At 38.6% G+C, this 21,574-nt stretch overlaps 1 protein-coding gene across 2 annotated transcripts in view; it reads left to right on the top strand.

Moving 5' to 3' along the window:
* golga7 (golgin A7) overlaps window positions 1–21,574 on the top strand; it is an 84,075-nt gene that overhangs the window by 916 nt on the left and 61,585 nt on the right. For both annotated transcript variants that reach the window (XM_028798904.2, XM_028798908.2), the window contains exon 2: window positions 14,536–14,661. In XM_028798904.2, coding sequence (XP_028654737.1) covers window positions 14,536–14,661 — 126 coding nt within the window. The remainder of the gene's footprint in view (window positions 1–14,535; window positions 14,662–21,574) is intronic.

The raw sequence follows: 21,574 nt of genomic DNA, 5'->3' as shown, positions 1-21,574 counted from the left end.
AATGGTAGTGTCTAGGATCCACAAATGATGTTTCCTAAACATGTTGCAGGGTGTCAGCAGATTTTCACAGATAAAACATTGGCATGCATGGCAATGAGGAGAATGTGTTTTGACAATGTGAGGGGATAATTTTTTCATCGTTAATTAAGTAACTGTAGCAGTTCTATTTAGGATGATCTTAATAAATGTAAAACGGGATTTATTTCCTCATGTAAGTAAAGACTGTTTTGATTCATTTGTTTTATTTGGAGTCAAGCTTTATAAAGTAATAAGAAATTCAGTATATACTGTATAGAAAATGGATATGTAATTATGAAATTTTTAGTCTGATTAAATGCAGTAGTGTGTCATATATAGTGCAGATCAGAGAATGTAAAAAACAATTCTTATCTTCCCCTGCTATCATTTTTTTTTCTCATTGTGATAGATTTTTTTTGGTCTAAATTAAGGAGAAAATTTCCATACGTTAGTGATTATGTAGGAATTGTTTATAAATGTTCTAATGTTGTCAGATTAACAGTCCTATTCAGAATTTGCAAAAGTGTTGAAAAAATATATATCCTTCACATACCCTGTCAATTTTTGTTTCTCTGTTAATTAAAATGAAGTTCTGTATTATAATACATTTATGCTTATTATTGAGGCATTTTGATCAGACATGATTCAAGTGCAAATTTCATTGTACTCTTTAATTGCACTACTACTATTGCCAGCACTACTAAGCATTTCTGGATGTAGGGTCACTATAGATGGCCTGTTGGTAGGTAGTCTGTTGCCTTTATGCACACTGTCTTGCCACAGCTGAAGGATTTCTATTTCAATCCCTTGAAGTGTCTTTTTTGTAGGCGCTGGAGGTCATGTTTGTTATAGGTTAGCTGCACGTGTGTTTGATCTTGGAGCAGCTGTGTTGTACGTTTTCAGAGACAGCTGGCTTATCATTAACTCTGAAGGTCTCTCATTTTTACCAGTAGTATTAAGTATTACTATGATCCTATTAACATACAGTATTGTATATTGCATGTATTTATTTGGCCGATACCTTTATCCAAAGCAACTTACAACATTTGAGATGCAATTGGTTACATTTCTTTTTCCAGTTGGAGCACAGGCAGGTGAAGTGACTTGCTCAGGATCACACGGTGTCAGTGTTAGGATTTGAACTTACATGGACTCAGGGTTTGAAGTCCAAAGCTTTAGTCTCTGTGCCACACTGCCAGCAATAAGTTTGTACCTGTCTAGGGAATCCATTCCCGGGCAGGTTTATCCATTCCTGGGAATGACACAGTGCACGGCATCTCACATGTGAACGGTTTTAGAACAAGCGACGCTTATTTTTAATAAAACTACTGCAATATGTTGGCACCAATAAAAGACTAACCATAACTACAAGCAGCTCATGTTGTCATATAAGTACATGTATCTAGTTAGTTGCGGTAATAAGAGTGTAGAAAGCACAACGTGTCGAGCGTGCAGTCGTCCAGGTGAGAGCGCACCTTCGTTCAGAGTACGCCAGCCACTGAGAAAGCACGCTGTGTCTCCACTGAATTAGGTGGCACAGTCATCAGATACTGATATGCTTGTTCTAAACAACGGCTGCACTTGCCGTTGCTCTGAAACACCGCCATTTCAGCTTTTACTGATGCACCCAGTTTCTTGTCATCATTCTGTGATGGCATGTTTCTTGGCACAGATAATGCAGATGCAACTGACTGACGCGTTGAAATTTCATGTTGTTGTTCAAAGCTGTCAACAGCACAGACATCAATGAACTCTGCCCCGTCCCGGCATTCGTGTGCTGCAGAATGCAGACACCCCCCAGTCCACTGTGCTCCATCTTAGTGGGAGCCGGGAGACTGACTGCTGCTGGTCTGTTGCTGACTGAATTAATGAGCAACACAGTACACCGTGGGACAAAAAACCGTGCCACTTAATTATTTTCAACTATAACTCTGTTATTTCTTGATCGATTTTTACACTTTTACACGCTATATATGCGAGCTTGGCCGTTCTCGTTCAGCCAGGAATTCCAGCAGTTTCATTCCTGGGAATGCGTGAATGGGAAACGTCCGTGAATCCCAGGCTCCCAATTACCTACACCTGTCAGTCATTTTTTTTCCTTATTGTTTCATTGTAGACAATATTGTACTAAATATAGGCTTTTCCATAACAAGCACCAAGTGATGAATGGATCATTTTTCTAGAAACACCTTAAAAACATGTAGTGATGCACCGCTAGGGAAATTGTGGTCAGTACCAATATGTTTTTGCCTACCTTTGCCAATACTAATGACCAATATATATATTTTTTTATTTACCTCAGGTTTCAGTGGTTTTAGATACACCGAAAACGTATGCCTTATCAAAGCAACAACAGCTGGATGTGAAACGGAGTTGACCATGGTTATCACTGACTTGTTGACTTTCATATTCTCCCTTTCCTCCTCCTTCGTTTCTGAGGGGGAAAATGCAAGAAATGGCCTTCCTCTTTAGCAAAACTACTCTAGGTCATGTACAAAAACCAGCTCAACCTACACATTTTGGGTAACTTAACACTAGAATTACCAGAGTCTGTGAAAAAAATTCTTAGATCCGGCCCACCTTAAAACCGTTTTCACCTCTCTGCCAGCGTGTTTTGTTTTCTAAATGTGCCAATTAAGACGAGCAGCAAGCAGCTGGCTATTCCATTCCCCACCATCGCAGAACGTTCACTAAGTTTTCCCAGCTCATGCCTTGTTTGATTATCTGGGAGTGACTGAACTGCTGGAGTTTTACAGTGGAAATAATAAGTTGCTATTTGGAATACACGCTTTTCATGTGTGTTGCATTTCTATAGTAATCTGTGTAAACACATTTTTAAAACAGAAATGTTTTTCATATTTTAGTAGTAAATGACAAAATGTAGGCATAAACTATATAATGTATGAAGCCTAAAGTCCAAAGATCAAGTAAACACTTTCACAAAAGGTTCAAGGAAGAGACAACAGCTTCAGTGGCATAGTGGTAAGATTTGCTGACTTGTAATCAAGAGTCCCCGGTTCGATCTTCACTCGCTCCTATATTTGCCGTTTTTAGTAGTGAGCTGCTCTTTTTGTTAATATTATACAGTACACACATACATTTGGTTTGCGTCTGTAACACATGGTGTGCATTTATAGGACTTGTAAAAGTTAACATTTTTTTTTACTTTTATTCTTTCTAAATCACGATCACGATACATACTTACCGTCCCCAACCCACCCCCACTCAGGGATCTGGCGCTGTTATTTTTCATTTGAAACGGAATAACTGGAGATGTGAGTGGTGTTTTGAGACAGTGGAACTGGGCATTCTCTCATCTGGAGGGATTAAAGCTGACACACAAATGCTGGCGAATCTGCCTTCTTCGTATCTCACTGTCACTTGATTTTTTTTTTTTATTTAGTTTTATTGAGTGTTCCTGCTCACGCTGAATTAGTGTGCACCTTATAGTGTATGATGTCAAAAAAAAAACACAGACTTAGGTATGTATGATATTTGGAATTATTTGTTTTATGACCTGTATAGTACATTTCGGAAAACTTTGTGGCACGGATGCAACATTATTCATATTATTCATGTTCATTCGCATAACGGCGGTGCGCTTAGACGCTGCGGCTGTGTGCTCTCCGACTATATTCTGTCTTCTTGTCTTTTTGTCTTTTTAACTCTTATTCCTCACACTGAGTCAATTGCACCTTCAATTTCGTTGTTCGTTTGTAAAAGTGACAATGACAATAAAGATCTATCTATCTATCTATCTATCTATCTATCTATCTATCTATCTATCTATCTATCTATCTATCTATCTATCTATCTATCTATCTATCTATCTATCTATCTATCTATCTATCTATCTATCTATCTATCTATAACATCTTACAGTTTGTAATCGGTGACTACGTGTTTTTTTTTCCCGATCTTGCCAGTCCCCACATGTTGCTGTATGCTGTTTCTTTTGTACTCCAGGGCATGCAGAGGATAGAACAGTACAGAGCAGTAACTTCAGCACTATATGCAATCATCAGATTCAAATGTTAACTGTTCACACAGACGCAAGGATCGTCTTTCCTACATTTACAACGTGTGTACCTGTTACAATGTACACGCTTCTCTCTATGCTGTGGTTTCTATTACACACTTGAAAGAAAGAGACAATATATGTGAAAACATCATCGCACTAATGCAGTATTATTTGAAAACAAACAGCGTCAGATCGGTTGTGGGTTTATGCTGGCGCTATTACTGAAAGAAAAAAAAAGATCAACATGTGCGTTGATCCTGCAGCACTGAATAAGCTCATGCGCTCTAACAACCCAAACCCCCTACCCCACCCCACCCCAACCGATCTGCGCAAGTACAGACGCATGATAAAGAGTCCCCGGTTTGATCCCCACTCACTCCTATATTTGCTGTTTTCAGTAGTAAGCTGCTCTTTTTGTTAATATTATACAGTACACACATACACTTGGTTTGCGTCTGTACTTGCGCTGTTATTTAGAGTCAGATCGGTTGGGGGGGGTGGGGAATGTTAGAGCGCGTGAGCTTATTCAGTGCAGCAGGATCAACGCACGTGTTGATCTTTTTTTTTTCTTTAAGTAGATGTGTCTTCCCTGTTTGTTTATATATCTAGTGACTTTTCTGCCTGTCTGTTTCTCTGTTACGCAGTGCTCTGTCTGTCTGTTATGGATCTTAAAAATAACAGTTATAAGGACACTTGTTCATGTTAATTGCAGTCTCAATTGTTAAAAAATATTTTAAAAGGAGCATCCCACATGAAAATATAAAACTCATTAACTGACAGTGCATACCAATTTATAAATTTTATGTCCGTTTGAGGTTAAAAAGAAAAAAAAAAACTACACTTTCTCCTCAACGGGGAATCGAACTCAGGTCCTCTGAGGAACAGTAAGCCTGCTGTGCTCTGAGACAGCAAATCTTACCGCTATGCCACGGAAGCTGTTGCATTGTTCTTGAACCTTTTGTGAAAGTGTTTATTTGATGTTTGGACTTTATGCTTCACACATTCTATAGTTTATGCCTATATTTTGTAACATTTATTACTAAAATATGAAAAAGTTTGTTTTAACAATTTGTTTACACAGATTACTGTAGTGTGAAATGCGTGTGTTCCAAATAACGATCTATTATTTCCACTCTAAAACTCCACTTCACTCCCAGATAATCAATCAAGGCATGAGCTAGGAGATGCTCGTGCACGTTCTAAGTCGGTGAGGGGGTGGAATAGCCGGCTGCTTGCAGCTTGTTTTTATCGGCACATTTAGAAGACAAAAGATGCTGGCGGAGATGTGTGAATGGTTTTAAGGTGGGCCGGATCTACGAGTTTTTTCGTAGACTCTGGTAATTTATGTGTTAAGCACATTAAGACACCATGGCATTGGATAGATAAACCAAAAAGCAAATGTGTATTGTTAATGCCATAGTCAGACACATACAACTTTAAGCACAACTGAAATGAAATGTACAAATGAGGCCAGTAACCCTAGGCTTAACACTAGAATTGTGGCGGTGGGGGGATGGCATAGTAGGCTGCTTGCTGCTTGTCTTGATCGGCACATTTACAGGACAAAAGATGCTGACGGAGAGGTGCGAAGGGATTTAAGGTGGGCCGGATTTACAAGTTTTTTTGTATACTTTGGAAAGGTGGAGAAAATGGGCTGCATTGCTTTTCCAGTACTGAAGGATGCTATTATTCCTGGAAATAGGGGGCAGTTATTCAGCTGAAAGGAATTAAAAATCAACAACTTTAAAATCTTAAAAATCTTAACCTGTGTAATCATAATCATAATTTATTATTTTGTTAAGCTAGCCAGATTTGTTATGAATAAAAAAACGGGCCAACCCCCTCTACCAACCACCATCATTAACAAAGTCTTCTGGTTTTGAGTTTGCCATATAGTGAATTGTGTCATACATACGTCATGTAATGGGCATTCTGTATATAGTGTGATGTGCTTTTAAGAGCTGCAGCTTTGTACTACAAACTTGCTGTTGGATTTTAAGAGAATGTGGTATATTCTTTAACGTTAAGTTTGCATTAAAACTGGAGTAGATTAAAATCTTTTACAGTTTAGTTTCAGGAGACGCATCTTTTACAAGGAACAAAACTTAATTGCATTTTAACATGCAGGTGAACCTGTTCTTCTTTCTTTGTTAAATGCCCACTTAACAAGTGCCCACAGCAACTTGACTGTCAAAAATGGAAAACCCGTAAGCTGCGCAGCTGCAGTGACAGTTTTACAGGCATTGTGGCAAACATGAATTGTAAACACTTGATGAAAAAGGTGAGGCGATGCCTTTAATGTGAGCCTTTTTGTCTCAGCCTGTATTTGTGGTGTAGCTTACCCCAGACGTTTAAGTTATGGGGCCCCTGTAGGCTGCTTAGCAGTGCCAACTGTAAGTTAGCAACAATAAACGATGATACTGTTTGGATATTTTTATGTTGCAGTATATGATTTGTGGGTTGAAAAAAAAAAAAATCCCTGAAATCTGGGACAGAAGGGATTTTTTTCAGAAAAAAGGTCTGGTCAGCCTAATGTTATTTTTTTTATGATTCCAGTATATTTTACAAAACAGAGATGTGGCTCTCAGGCTGAGGGTCTGTGCTGTTATCTGGAAACATTTTGCCAGTTCAAATCCCTTTACTTCCAGAAATGATCCTACTCCTTGGGCCCTGCTTAACCTGAAAGTTGCTCTAGGGGCTCAGTACAAAAGACTCTGTGCTCTGACCTCCAAAGGTCATGTGAATAGACAATTTTGCATTGGGGATTAGTACAGTATATCTCTGCATTATATTAAAAAAAGTTTTCCATTGCATCCATGTTATTCAGCCTTGACCACTACCTTCCACACTGCTTACCCAGTCATTACTGCTACTGCACACATTCTGTACTACACTGTGAAACTCTCAGTACTGCTGACTCGCCCTTCTGCGCAGTTAGTTATCATGGCAAGGCAGAAAAGCAAATGATCTATTCAAGAGCGTTGAATTTTAGAATGTGATAGAAAAACAGTGGCAAGAGCTGAAAATGAACATCGAAAAAAGAAAAACAAAAGAGATACATATAATAAAAATCAAGAACAAAGAGAATCGTTCGTGACAATATGTGAACAGAAATGCAAAAAAATATCATTTATAGAATGTAAGTTAGATGATAAAGTAATTCATAATATTGTTTTTGACAAGACAATGTAATTTTTTAATTTTACATAATTACATTTTACTCTCTATCTACTTTTTTACTTTTACTTTTTACTGTTTTATTATTCATTGGTATTTAAAATAGACAGTTATAGTGAAATACTCAAGTTTTCTATCAATAATAACTAAGGACCAAACTTTCTTCTTCTGGCATCCTGCTTACTCTTCTATATATCATCTCTTTAAATACCTTTGCGTTCTCTAATGGAGGAGTGCCCCGAAGCCCTTCGTGCGGTCTAGTCACAAGATAGCGGGTGCCTGGCCCTTGCTTCCGGGGGTTGGCAAGTGAACCCCTAGTCACATCAAAAATCAGATTTTTCCTTGGCTGTAGTTGAATATGATTTTGCAGCCGCACATTAATTTTCCTCAGTACTTTCCCCTTAAATCTCCAACAATGAAGCAATAACATCATCACTCAGAGTGCAAATCTTTTTCTCTTGTGTTTTACTGTCTGTGCTTATGTCATTAGTAAGTTGTTTGAATGGTTCCAGTAGAGTAATTCTGTTTTCCACAAGTTCCCACTGGTGAGCTGTGAGAGATGCAGGAAGTTTGTATTTAGCACCATACATAGACACTTGCATATACAACCACGCTTTGCAACATATAATGTATACTGTCCCGAAGAGTTGGGACATCTTGCTATTGCTTTCTTGTTGAGGAGCCTAGCTCTGTTTGTCTTTCTGGAATGGTAGGCTGTGAGTGTGTAAAACAAGTGACTGTTTGTCTCTCAGTGTCAACACAGAGATGTTTCTCAGGCTCAATAAGCATCATTCGCAGTGAGCTGCAAAATGGGAACCATGAAGCTTTACTTTTAATGCTACTTTCTTCCAGCATATTGTGAGCATTATCACAAAGCACGACAAGCAACTTACTTTTCGAAACATTCCATTTCGCTGACATGTAATTAATTAAAAGCTTGTGCAATGAATGTTAGAGTAAGTACTGGAGAACTTGTTAACATGCAACATAACTCATTTTTGCCTCATATATTTGGTCAGTCTAATGTGCTGTCAGACTCAGCCTGCTTTTGGGGCTGACCTCTGACCTCCTCAAATCTGTAGTGAAGCTAGTGCAAGTGACATTGTCTATTAAAACAAGTGTGATCATCTCCATAATTTTAATAGTTTATCTCAGGTGTTGTCTTGAGGAAACATGCTAGGGTCTTATTCAGCTTTCGTGTAGGTAGCATTACCAGCTAGAAATTGTGTAGAATTTGTTATGGTGATTCTTAAATTGTTTAAATTGGGAATAGTTATTTTGTAATTGCACTCATGAACAAATTAAAAAAAATTAGAATATTTCCATAATGTCACAGTTAAGTACAAAACTGAAATGAAATTTAATAAAAATGTAACAAAAAACACAATTTATTCATGTGTACAATACTGTTCTAAATTAACATAAAGGTATTTAGAGAGTTTATTATTTTTAACATATGTAAAGGGCAATATATATTCATTACCTTCTCTAGTTTTTGTCACTTCACTTTGTTTGGTGTGTCCATATGAATCATCCAGCAGTACAGTAAATCACCATCATACCGACATCCCAACATTCCTACAGTCTTTCACTGTGCTCCTCACTCACCAATCCCAAGATTTTCAGAGAAAAATTCCAAATGCAAATCCAAATAGTGAACTTGAGATCTTAAACTTTAGCTAATACATGTTTCACAGTTTCATTTTGATTTGGTTCTTTGTTGTTATCATTCCTTCTGAAGCATGTGTAAATTCTTTGCTTTGCTGTCCCACTCACAGAGAAGACCTGGGAATATTGTTTCACCTGACTTCTGACTACGGGTGACCTTATTATCAAATAACTATTTTTTTAAACAAAAAAATGTTATTATTAGAAAACAATTCACACAAATTTATCATTAAAGATATTATAGTACCTCAGATAATCTTTTTTTTCCCAATGTGTACCTGCAGCAGTACTTAATTACCTCATATAATTCAAATGTGTCCTTTGTTGCTGAAAATATATGTATTTATAATTATGGAGAATACAAAATAAAGAAATAATTTAATCAAAGGTAAGGGAAACATGATGATGCAATACTGATCTGCATCTATCCAAACAGAATATCCAAAAACTGTTCTTTTTTTGTGAATACATTAATAAAGTTTAAAATACCAGTATCTTTCTGAAGAAAAAAACCAGTTGAAAGTTTATCTAAATGTAGAGAGACCCTCCAAATTGTCTGTTTAGTTCTAGCCAATGAAATTAAAAGGTGTCCTAATAGTCTGTGCATTTCTGCACTAGAAAACCTGTCTCTTCCTCAGGACAGAAGATTATGCAAACAAAATTATTTTCATTTTTAGCTGTTTTATTATATTTTTGTTTATAAATATGTGACTAAACTTTTGTTTACCTTTAAATAATTTATTTTGTATTTTTATTTATTTGCAAATATATCTTCTTACCTCTACTACTATTTCTTGGATCTTTGAGCAAATGATGTTCTGTTAACAAATTAGCAAATAACTTCGGTGCCTTTTTTGATAAAGCAGCACAATATTAATTACTTAAGCAATCTAACAAAGAAAGACTTGGGTAAAATGTGCAGACATCATGTAGACATTGACTGGGCTTGGCTATAAACCCAGGTTCCTGGATCTGGTTGAAGCACTACCCATTTATGCCATTGTGGCACCCAAAATCAAAATGGTGTATGCAAACATTTTGTGATTTGTAAATGTAGTTTCAATAAACACAGCTTCAACCTATGGCCAGTACTTTGTGATTGACTGACATCACCTCCAAGTTTGGTTTCTACTTTGCACTCTCAATTTCTGTAATCCTGCTTCTAAATTCGCAAAACAGTTGAATGCCAAAAGGCATTTGAAGCATTGTCTATATATTAAAAGAAAATAGAACTGAAATATCCTAGAGTTTTTAAATAACTAAGACCATTTAAAGGTAACACTTAAAATGGATAATTATGCCGACAAAAAGTGTTAATTTATCCTTAGCATAAAGAGACTTGTATCTGGGAGAATCAATTATTCACTTTTACTCAGATTTTACTACAAAGCTGGAAGAAGCATACTACGCAGCACAAGGTCTGGATTAGAAATGACATGGCCCGCAACTTTATAAAGTGATAAAAACCACACTTCCCTCAAAGCATTCACCAAGACCCGAGTTACCAAAGAAACTGAATGAACAAAAATATAAGAAATAACATATAATCATCCCTGCACCACCCAGAGCTTGAAATGGATTCTCACCACACATATCAGCACATCATTTATTATCATGGCAGCCACACAATTCATTCGACATTTAACTGCTGCACCAGAAGATCATTTGCATGGTGCAATTGCAATATTTGCAATTGCATTCCCACAATGAGTGCACTATCAGCATTTGTGTGAAATCTGCTTTTACATTCGTTGCTTGTCTGAAGTGCGTTGAATTATTTTGTGCCTGGAGCCAGTTAAACAACTACAAAAGCTCTGAACTGCACAATGAAAAAAATTATGGGATAACCCTTATCTCGTACTAACCCTTATCTCGTACGTATCCCATAGGATAGAGGTTAGGGTTATCCTGTATATTTTTTGTCATTGTGCAGTTCAGAGCTTCACTAAACAACACTGCTGCAGAAGTAAGGAAGTTAGTAACCTCAAATACTATTTTAGTATACTGTCTCCATAAATTCTGAAAAGGGCACTGCTGACATAATTTTCTCTCTGTAGTTACTCTTCTGCAATGGTCAAGTATTCTACATTTCTAAGCTTGTGCTATTTTACATTTCTCTTCAACTGTCTCTTTTAATCCCTTCTTAAACTGGCTTATTTTCCGCGTTATACTTTTTCTACCCCTTATTCTCTGCATTAAACAGCATAAAAACGGACAAAAGAAACTGACATGAAGTAAGTGTTGCTTGCTTGGGCTTAAAGTGCCAATGTACCTACCTTCAATTTCAGACTTGTCTAACCTCTCTCTCTCAAAACTCAGCAACAAAAAGTCATTAATTAAAGTCAAATCAAATGCAATGTGTTCCATATTTTTTTTTCAGTTCAATTCAAAATTATTATTAAAAGTAGGGTAATTTTTTTTTTGGTGCACTATTTTAAGCCCAATTATCAGTGCACATATAATGTTTCTATATTGTAAGTCACTGATTTTTCTTTTACTTTTATAATGCATAGCACTACACATGATTGGGCTGTGTTATTTTTTTATTAAATAAAGGAATAGGTAAAGAATTGTTTCTCTTTTGTTTAGAGGGGGCGACATGCTAGCAGAGTCAAGTTAGGCATTTTCAGAATTTTTGACATGCCGAGCCTAAAAGGTTAGCCATCACTGATTTAGGATGTACATTGTTGAAATAGCTTTATTGCTCTGAACAGTCCAGTATTAATAAACGGGAGTTTCGCTATGCTAGTTATTCCATGGAAGAAGAAAAGCAACTGGTCTACGTTCTCCATCAAGCTATTAATATTAATAAAAATCCAATCATTCAAAAAACTATCCAATTAACTAAGCTTGGAAAGGAACAGATTTATTGCATAATGGAAATACCAAAGATGGCACTGATCTTAAATATTTTAATTTCAGTCTGGTAAACTCTAACCCCAACTCAGTCATTATTGTACATTTTACTGCTAAGCAACTCTTCCAGCATGGCTTCCTCTTGGTTCACCATAGAAACTGTGCATCACATTACAACCCTTGTTGCGTGCCCAATGGCAGTGATCTTTTGCCAGTATATCAACTGCAATTCCTTTTCAAAGCCCATTTTATGTTTATAATAATTGGGTGAGTTGTTCCTTATACATATTTGATTACTCAGTGCTTATAAAGCTACCCTTGCATAACTCCTCTCCTCTTACATTCTCTTCCATGTTTTCCATGTCTTCCATGTATGTTTTTATTTAACGTCTTTCAAGCAACAGGAAATGTAAGTAGGAGTAGCGCATCAAATGGAGTTTTAATTAACCAGTACTGGGGATGTGAGCAGAAGTTGGACTAGGAGAGTAGGAAAATAAACAAGTTTACATAACCTTTTTTAACCTATTTAGTGTTACAATAAAAAAAAAAAAAGAAATGTAAAAATTGTTGCATTTTTTGGCATGAAAATATATTTTTATTAAATCTCTCAACTGTAAAATGTGCAAAACACTAAGTGTAAAAAGTATAATAATGATAAAAATAATAATATGAAGTGAATGATAATAATAATGATGATGATTCCAATACCATATATACTGTCAATGTATGTCTTTTGTGTGGTATACCTTTGAACGGGAAAACTGCTTTGATGTACAGTAATCCCTCCTCCATCGCGGGGGTTGCGTTCCAGAGCCACCCGCGAAATAAGAAAATCCGCGAAGTAGAAACCATATGTTTATATGGTTATTTTTATATTGTCATGCTTGGGTCACAGATTTGCGCAGAAACACAGGAGGTTGTAGAGAGACAGGAACGTTATTCAAACACTGCAAACAAACATTTGTCTCTTTTTCAAAAGTTTAAACTGTGCTCCATGACAAGACAGAGATGACAGTTCCGTCTCACAATTAAAAGAATGCAAACATATCTTCCTCTTCAAAGGAGTCAGGAGCAGAGACTGTCATAAAGGCAGAGGAAAATCAATAGGGCTGTTTGGCTTTTAAGTATGCGAAGCACCACGGCACAAAGCTGTTGAAGGCGGCAGCTCACACCCCCTCCGTCAAGAGCACAGAAAGAGAGAGAGAGACAGAGAAAAACAAGCAAGCAAAAATCAATACGTGCCCTTCGAGCTTTTAAGTATGCGAAGCACGGTGCAGCATGTCGTTTCAGGAAGCAGCTGCACAAAAGATAGCAACGTGAAGATAATCTTTCAGCATTTTTAGGCTAGCGTCCGTATCGTCTAGGTGTGGGAACAGCCCCCCTGCTCAATCCCCCTACGTCAGGATCAGAGAAAGTCAGCGCAAGAGAAAGAGAAATGTAAGCTGGGTAGCTTCTCAGCCATCAGCCAATAGCGTCCCTTGTATGAAATCAACTGGGCAAACCAACTGAGGAAGCGTGTACCAGAAATTAAAAGACCCATTGTCCGTAGAAACCCACGAAGCAGCGAAAAATCCGCGATATATATTTAAATATGCTTACATATAAAATCCGCGATGGAGTGAAGCCGCGAAAGGCGAAGCGCGATATAGCGAGGGATTACTGTACTTCATTTACCCAACACTGTTCAACAGCAATTCTTTCGATTATGTCATCATCAAGAAATAAATTTAAGTAAGTGTATCTTGGCTTTTATTCTTGGCTGCCCCACAAAATCAAAAAGAAGTGGTGCTGGTTTATTTGAAGCAGGGTCAACAGAAACCCAGACATGAGCATCACTTTCGGATTCATCGCAGTCACTTTCGGTTTCACAGTCCATTTCTATTTCACTGCCTGAAGAGTCACTTTGTCATCACTGCTGATGAGAGGCTCCTCAACATCACTGCACATATCTCTGTCATGATTATAAGGCTAAGAGAAGATGCATCTACACCATTGCCCAGGTACCCCTCGGGCCTGACGCTTACCTAATACATGCCTATACAGTTGCCTGAGTAATGCTCAGGATTCACTTTTACAGCCTGAGTAATCCTTTGATCTAATGCTTATGCAAGACGCAATACAGCTGCCAAGTGGTACTCGTGACTAATGCTTTTAACACTGTTTTCACAGCCTGATTGACATTCGGGTCTAATGCTAAGGAGGTTAAGATAAATTAGAAACTGTAAACTAATCCATAACTGAAGTTACACGAAACATTTGTCTCAAAACAGAGAAAATTTTTTTGTTTTAAGGTAGATGAGTTTGCAGATTTGCCAGTGCTTTTCAGTTGTAGTAAAAATTCTAAAACTTTGAACTGATGTACTGAACTTGAGATATCACAATAAAAATTTTACTTTCCCCATTTCCTCAATGGATAAGTAAGCCAAATTCCAACAAAATCGGTCCACTGGAAGACAAGTTGTTCCATGCAGACAAACAGGTAGACATTGCTATCGCAATAGGTGCTTTATGAATTATATTCAAACATTCCTGAAAAGATTTCTTGGCATCATAATTGTTAGCTATAACTGCTATTTGTGGGACTAGGGCATACAGTCTTCAAAACAGTATATATTTATCACTGACTGTGAAATGCTTGTAAGCAGAGTTTATTTATGTCTTATGTAGTTGTATGGCATTTCTGTGAGTTCTCCGTTAAGTATACTTTTGCCTAGGATGTGTATAAATGTCTTTTGCATCTACTAGTGTCAACTTTAAAAAAAGAAAAAAAAAACAACACTTTTTTTTCCCTTCAGACTCACAGTTTGCAAGACATGAGGCAACAGCCATCAATTGCAGCCAAAGTTTTCATACAGAGAGACTATGCTAGTGGTACCATGTGCCAGTTCCAGACCAAATTTCCTCCAGAGCTTGAGAATCGGGTAAGCACAGCATATGTCATACGTGTCAAAAATTGAAGAGATGTTTAAATGTTTTTGAGTGCTTTAACATATTTTCTCAATTTGAATATCCTCCCTTTTTTGAAAAGATAAAAAGATAACTTTGCCTTTTTCCATTAAGTTATTGATCATATAAATTTTCAAACATACCGATTTTGCTATAAAAAATGTACATATAAAAACTTAATTTTTGAGTAAACATAAAAAACAATTCTGCTTCTTTCAAGGGAGCTTTGTTAGTTTCCAAATTAGTTTTGGTGTGGCACAGGGCTTGTGTGTGGGGTTTTTTGGTGGAAAAGTTTGAATTTCAGCATTCTGTCAGTCACAGTCAATTAGATTTACAAATATGTTGTAGAGGCTTCTTGTGTCTAATCCACGCATTAAAACATAATGGTTTTTTGGCATTTTCCATATACTGGTCATCATCTGCATTTACTTACAGAACTAAAAAAAATACTCAAATCTTCCACAAAAACATCTTGAATGAATAAAAGTTATTCTATTTCTGCTAGTAATAAATTGCTTAAATTATGTTGTTTTGCATTTCAGTCAACAAAGGTGGACTATTTAGCTCCATGAAAATAACATTTTTTAATAGTTTCCAAGTGCAAGTTTATGCAAAAGAGTATTATGTAAATATGTTCTTTTTGATAGAAAGGATGCTGTACAATTCTGTGAGATGGTTACTATATCGAGTCAGGGGACCTCTAATTTACTTTTTTTTTTTTTCTCCCATTTGTCTTACAAAGCAAAAGAAAAATGCAGACTTAAGAAAATGTTCTGGTAATCGTACAAACACCCTCATTCTCTTTCAGTGTTTCTATCTGATAACTGATCTGTTTATGCAGTATTTAGAAAACATGACTATGATCTATAGTGATATGCAGTTGTGTGGGGAAATAATTTTCTAGGAGTGCATGTTTTATGGTGCATATCTCACTCTTTACTGTTTGGTTCATGTTTTTTAAACAGTTTTTAAAATGAAAGATGTGAACAAATTTGTTGGTACCCTTACAGCTAATTGAAAATGTGCTGTGGACTTCCTGAAAAGTAATTAAATGAAAAGCAATTTTCCCATATATACCTGCATGCCTTTGATATGTCATTGAGTAAACCAAAGCAAATGTTAAAAGTATTGCTCTTTCTACACAGATTTTCCTAAAATTGCCTGGACACATTTGTTGGTATCCCTAGGAAAGATAAATGATTGGATTACACTGATTATTTAAACTAGCTGTTTTCATTAATTAGTATCGCACGTCTTTAAATTGTGCAATCAGATATTCAGCCTATTTAAGTGGAGAAAAGTAGTCACTCGGCTGTTTGGTGTCATCATCTGTCCCACGCTGAACATGGACCAGAGAAAGCAAAGGAAAGAGTTTTCTGAGGAGATCAAAAAGAGAATTCTATACAAGCATGTTTAAAGCAAAGGATGTAAGACCATCTCCAAGTAGCTTGATTTTCCAGTGAAAATCAGTTGCAAATATTATTAAGAAGTTTTGGATCCATGGGACTTACCTAGCCTCCCTGGATGTGGCCACAAGAGTAAAATCGACCCCAGAATGGGCAGAAGGATAGTGAGAATGTTGGACATAAAGCAAAGGACAGTTTCCAAAGAGATACAAGGTGAACTCCAAGGTCAAGGTTAATCAGTGTCTGAATGGATCATCCTTTGCTTTTTGAGTAACAGTGGGCTCAGTGGAAGAAAACCCAGGATGACTCCACTGTTGAAAGAAAAACGCAAAACAGCCATACTAAATTTCCATATTGACCAGCCTGAATGCACCTAGGGGGATGTCCTTTGGACAGATGAGATAACACTGGAGCTTTTTGGCAAGTCACATCAACTCTATATCCACAGACTAAAAAATGAAGCTTTCAAAGAAAAGAACACCATACCTACTGTGAAACTTGGAGGAGGCTTGGTTATATTTTGGGGCCACTCTGACATGGTTTGCCTTGAGCCTGTACAGGGAACAATAAAATCTCAAGACTATCAGAACATTCTGGAGTGAAACAAACTGCCCAGTGTCAGAAAGCTCTGTCTAAGTCACAGATCATTGAGCCTCCAACAGGATAATGACACAAAACACACATCTGAAAGCACCCAAAAATGGGTAAGAACAAAACACTGGAGTGTTCTGAAGTGGCCTTTTATGAACTCTGATTTGAATATTATCAAACATCTATGGAAGGACCTGAGACATGCAGTCTTGAGAAGACACACTTCAAAACTGACACAGCTTGAACAGTTTGTCCAGGAAGAATGAGCCAGACTACCTTTTGACAGGTGCAGATATCATACTGAGAGCTGTAGAAATCACATGCTTAATAACAGTGATTGCCTCTAAAGGTTGTCCAACAAAAATACTAGGTTAAGGGTTCTATAATTTTTGTTGTTTTTTTTTTTTTTCATATGTTTTCTATTTTCGTGGAGGGTTAAGAACAAATTTGTCCTCATATGTATGTTGAAGAATCATTACAATAATTGTACAGTGGAGCCTGAACATAAATAATATAGTATAGTGTTTCAGTGTGGAACAGGGAAGAATCTTTGCATTGCGAGTATGTAACTTACAGTGCTTTTTGTATCACAGAGGAACTGAAGCTGCACCTTTAACACTAGAATTACCAGAGCCTACGAAAAAACTTGTAGATCCACCCCACCTTAAATTCTATCGCACCTCTCCATCAGCATCTTTTGTCCTGTAAATGTGCTGATAAAGACAATTAGCAAGCAGCCTACTATTCCATCCCCCCACTGGGAATAACTATAGATGTGAGTGGTGTTTTGAGGCAATGGAACTGAACATTCTCTGATCTGGGTGGATAAAAGCTCACACACCAACGCTGGTGAATCTGCCTTCTTCGTATCTCACCGTTACTTGATTTTTTTAATTCAGTTTGATTGAGTATTCCTGCTCACGCTGAATTAGTAGATAGATAGATAGATACTTTATTAATCCCAATGGGAAATTCACATTCTCCAGCAGCAGCATACTGATACAATAAATAAATATTAAATTAAAGATCGATAACAATGCAGGTGAAAAACAGACAATAACTTTGTTTAATGTTAAATGTTAACGTTTACCCCCCCCCCCCCCCCCCACCGGGTGGAATTGAAGAGTCGCATAGTTTTGGGGGGGGGGGGGGGGGGGGGGAACGATCTCCTCAATCGGTCAGTGACAGCAGTCTGTCGCTGAAGCTGCTCTTCTGTCTGGAGATGCTACTATTTAGTGGATGCAGTGGATTCTCCATAATTGATAGGAGCCTGCTGAGCGCCCTTCGCTCTGCCACAGATGTCAAACTGTCCAGCTCCATGCCAACAATAGAGCTAGCCTTCCTCACCAGTTTGTCCAGGCGTGAGACGTCTTTCTTCTTAATGCCGCCTCCCCAGCACACCACCGCGTAGAAGAGGGCGCTCGCCACAACTGTCTGATAGAACATCTGCAGCATCTTATTGCAGATGTTGAAGGACGCCAGCCTTCTAAGGAAGTATAGTCGGCTCTGTCCTTTCTTGCACAGAGCATCAGTATTGGCAGTCCAGTCTAATTTATCATCCAGCTGCACTCCCAGATATTTATAGGTCTGCACCATCTGCACACAGTCACTTTTGATGATCACGGGGTCCATGAGGGGTCTGAGCCTCCTAAAATCCACCACTAGCTCCTTGGTTTTGCTGGTGTTCAGGTGTAGGTGTAGTCGCACCATTTAACAAAGTCATTGATTAGGTCCCTATACTCCTCCTCCAGCCCATTCCTGATGCAGCCCACGATAGCAGTGTCATCAGCGTAATTTTGCACATGGCAGGACTTCGAGTTGTATTGGAAGTCCGATGTATATAGGCTGAACAGGACCGGAGAAAGTACAGTCCCTTGTGGTGCTCCTGTGTTGCTGAGCACAATGTCAGACGTGCAGTTCCCAAGACGCACATACTGAGGTCTGTCTTTAAGATAGTCCACGATCCATGCCACCAGGTATGAATCTACTCCCATCTCTGTCAGCTTGTCCCTAAGGAGCAGAGGTTGGATTGTGTTGAAGGCGCTAGAGAAGTCTAGAAACATAATTCTTACAGCACCACTGCCTCTGTATTGTGGGAGAGGGATCGGTGTAGCATATAGATGATGGCATCCTCCGCTCCCACCTTCTCCTGATATGCAAACTGCAGAGGGTCAAGGGCGTGTTGAACCTGTGGCCTAAGGTGGTGAAGCAGCAGCCTCTCCATGGTCTTCATCACATGTGATGTCAGAGCAACAGGCCTTAAGTCATTCAGCTCACTAGGACGTGATACCTTTGGGACTGGGATGATGCAAGATGTTTTCCAAAGCCTCGGGACTCTCCCCTGTTCCAGGCTCAGGTTGAAGATGCGCTGTAGAGGACCCCCCAGCTCCGATGCACAGACCTTCAGCAGTCGTGGCGATACTCCATCTGGACCTGCTGCTTTTCTGGCACGAAGTCTCCTCAGCTCTCTGCTCACCTGCGCTGTTGTAATTATGGGTGGGGATGTCTCTCCTATGCTGGTATCAGCAGAAGGATGTATGGAGGGTGCAGTACTCCGATGTGAGAGTGGGTTAGGGTGGTCAAACCTGTTAAAGAAGTTGTTCATTTGGTTTGCTCTCTTCACGTCTCTCTCGATGGTGGTACCCCGCTTCGAGCTGCAGCCAGTGATGATCTTCATCCCATCCCACACTTCCTTCATGCTGTTATTCTGCAACTTCTGCTCCAGCTTTCTCCTGTACTGCTCCTTCGCCGCCCTGAGCTGGACTCGGACTTCCTTCTGCACGCGCTTGAGCTCATGCTGATCATCGTCTTTAAAAGCCCTTTTCTTCTGGTTCAAAAGGCCCTTGATGTCACTTGTAATCCATGGCTTGTTGTTAGCATAGCAGCGTACAGTTCTTACTGGAACTACAATGTCCATACAGAAGTTGATGTATTCAGTAGTGCAGTCAACAACTTCCTCAATGTTCTCACTATGTGATCCCTGCAGGATATCCCAGTCTGTAGTTCCAAAACATTCTCTCAGAATATTCTCAGCCTCCGGGGTCCACTTCCTGAATGATCGTGTGGTTGCAGGTAGGACCCTCACTTTTGGTTTGTAGTGAGGCTGAAGCAGAACCAGGTTATGATCTGCTTTCCCAAGCGCAGGCAGCGGGGTGGCGCTGTATGCGTCTTTAACGTTTGCATACAGTAAATCAATAGTCTTATTTCCCCGGGTGTTACAGTCCACATACTGGGAGAAGGCAGGCAATGTTTTGTCCAGCGTCACATGGTTAAAGTCTCCAGCGATTAGCACAAGAGCCTCAGGGTGCTGCATTTGTAACTTAGCAACAGCAGAATGGATAATGTCACTCGCTGTCTCCACGTCCGCCCAAGGAGGAATGTATACAATAACAACAATGACGTGTCCAAACTCTCTGGGCAAGTAATAGGGACGTAAACTTACGGCCAACAGTTCGATGTCCCTGCAGCAAGTGGAGATTTTGACGTTAACATGTCCAGAGTTACACCACCGTGTATTAACATAGAGAGCGAGTCCTCCTCCTTTGTGCTTCACACAGGTACTTGCATCTCTGTCCGCTCTAACTGTACTAAACCCGGGTAGCTCCACGTTAGCATCTGGGATGGTGTGTGTTAGCCACGTTTCGCAAAAACACAACAAACTGCATTCTCTATAGGTTCTGACATTTTTCACCAGCGCAGCCAGTTCGTCGATCTTATTTGAGATTGAGTTCACATTCTCCAGAATCACAGAAGGCACCGAAGGCTTAAAACGCCACTTTCTCACAAGCTGCTTCATTTTTAGCTTATTGCCCGCTCTTCTGCCACGATACCGCCTTCTTACCTCGTCGGGTAAATAGGGAACCACACCGGCACTGGCATTTGTTCTCAGCGCTCGAAGTTGAGTACTTGAATAGACGAGTCTCGGCGTGTAAAAATCCATGCCCACGTTGTAAAAGTAAGTGTGTCCAGGGAACAAATCCACATAAAATAAAATGATAGGAATGATCAATAAATAAAAATAGAAAAATAAAAGTAGAAAAGTACACATACACATACAGTCATACACGGAGCTGCTGAAAAGGCTACCACTCTCGGCGGCGCCGGATGTACTGATGTAAAAACATCAATACATGGTCTATGAAAAACAGAGACATAGGTACAGTGGAACCTCAGGTCACGACCATAATTCGTTCCAAAACTCTGGTCGTAACCCGATTTGGTTGTGACCTGAAGTAATTTCCCTCGTAGGATTGTATGTAAATACAATTAATCCATTCCAGACCGTACGAACTTTATGTAAATATATATTTTTTAAAGATTTTTAAGCACAAATATAGTTAATTATACCATTGAATGCACAGCGTAACAGTAAACTAAATGTAAAAACATTGAATAACACTGAGAAAACCTTGAACAACAGAGAAAACTAACATTGCAAGAGTTTGCGCTATGGCACTACGAACTGCTTGCACTTTTTTTAATGAGTTTTAAGCACAGAGATAAAAAATGAACATTTGAAAAATCCGTAATTTAATAAACAACCAAGAAAATCAACATTGCAACAATGCACACTATGAACCGATCGCTGCAAACAGAAGTGAAGTGGAGGTTAAAATCCAATAGAATAAAGTCTTCATTAAATACAACGAGGTTTAAACAATGCTCGAATCAGTCCGTTTAAAAACAAGCCCGGTGCATTCTTTAACTGCCTTCTTGGCCTTATGCTGCCAGCCCTGCATACAGTGGAACCTCGGTTCACGAACGTCTCGGTACACGTACAACTCGGTTTACGACCAAAAAGTTTGCTAAACTTTTGCCTTGGTTCACGACCACACACTCGGTATACGAACAAGCCAGTTTCCCTTTCGGTTTGTGCGCGCCGATGATTTCT

This window comes from Erpetoichthys calabaricus, chromosome 1 (assembly GCF_900747795.2).
Source record: "Erpetoichthys calabaricus chromosome 1, fErpCal1.3, whole genome shotgun sequence".
Lineage (NCBI taxonomy): Eukaryota > Metazoa > Chordata > Cladistia > Polypteriformes > Polypteridae > Erpetoichthys > Erpetoichthys calabaricus.
This window is presented reverse-complemented; position numbering and strand designations above follow the sequence as displayed.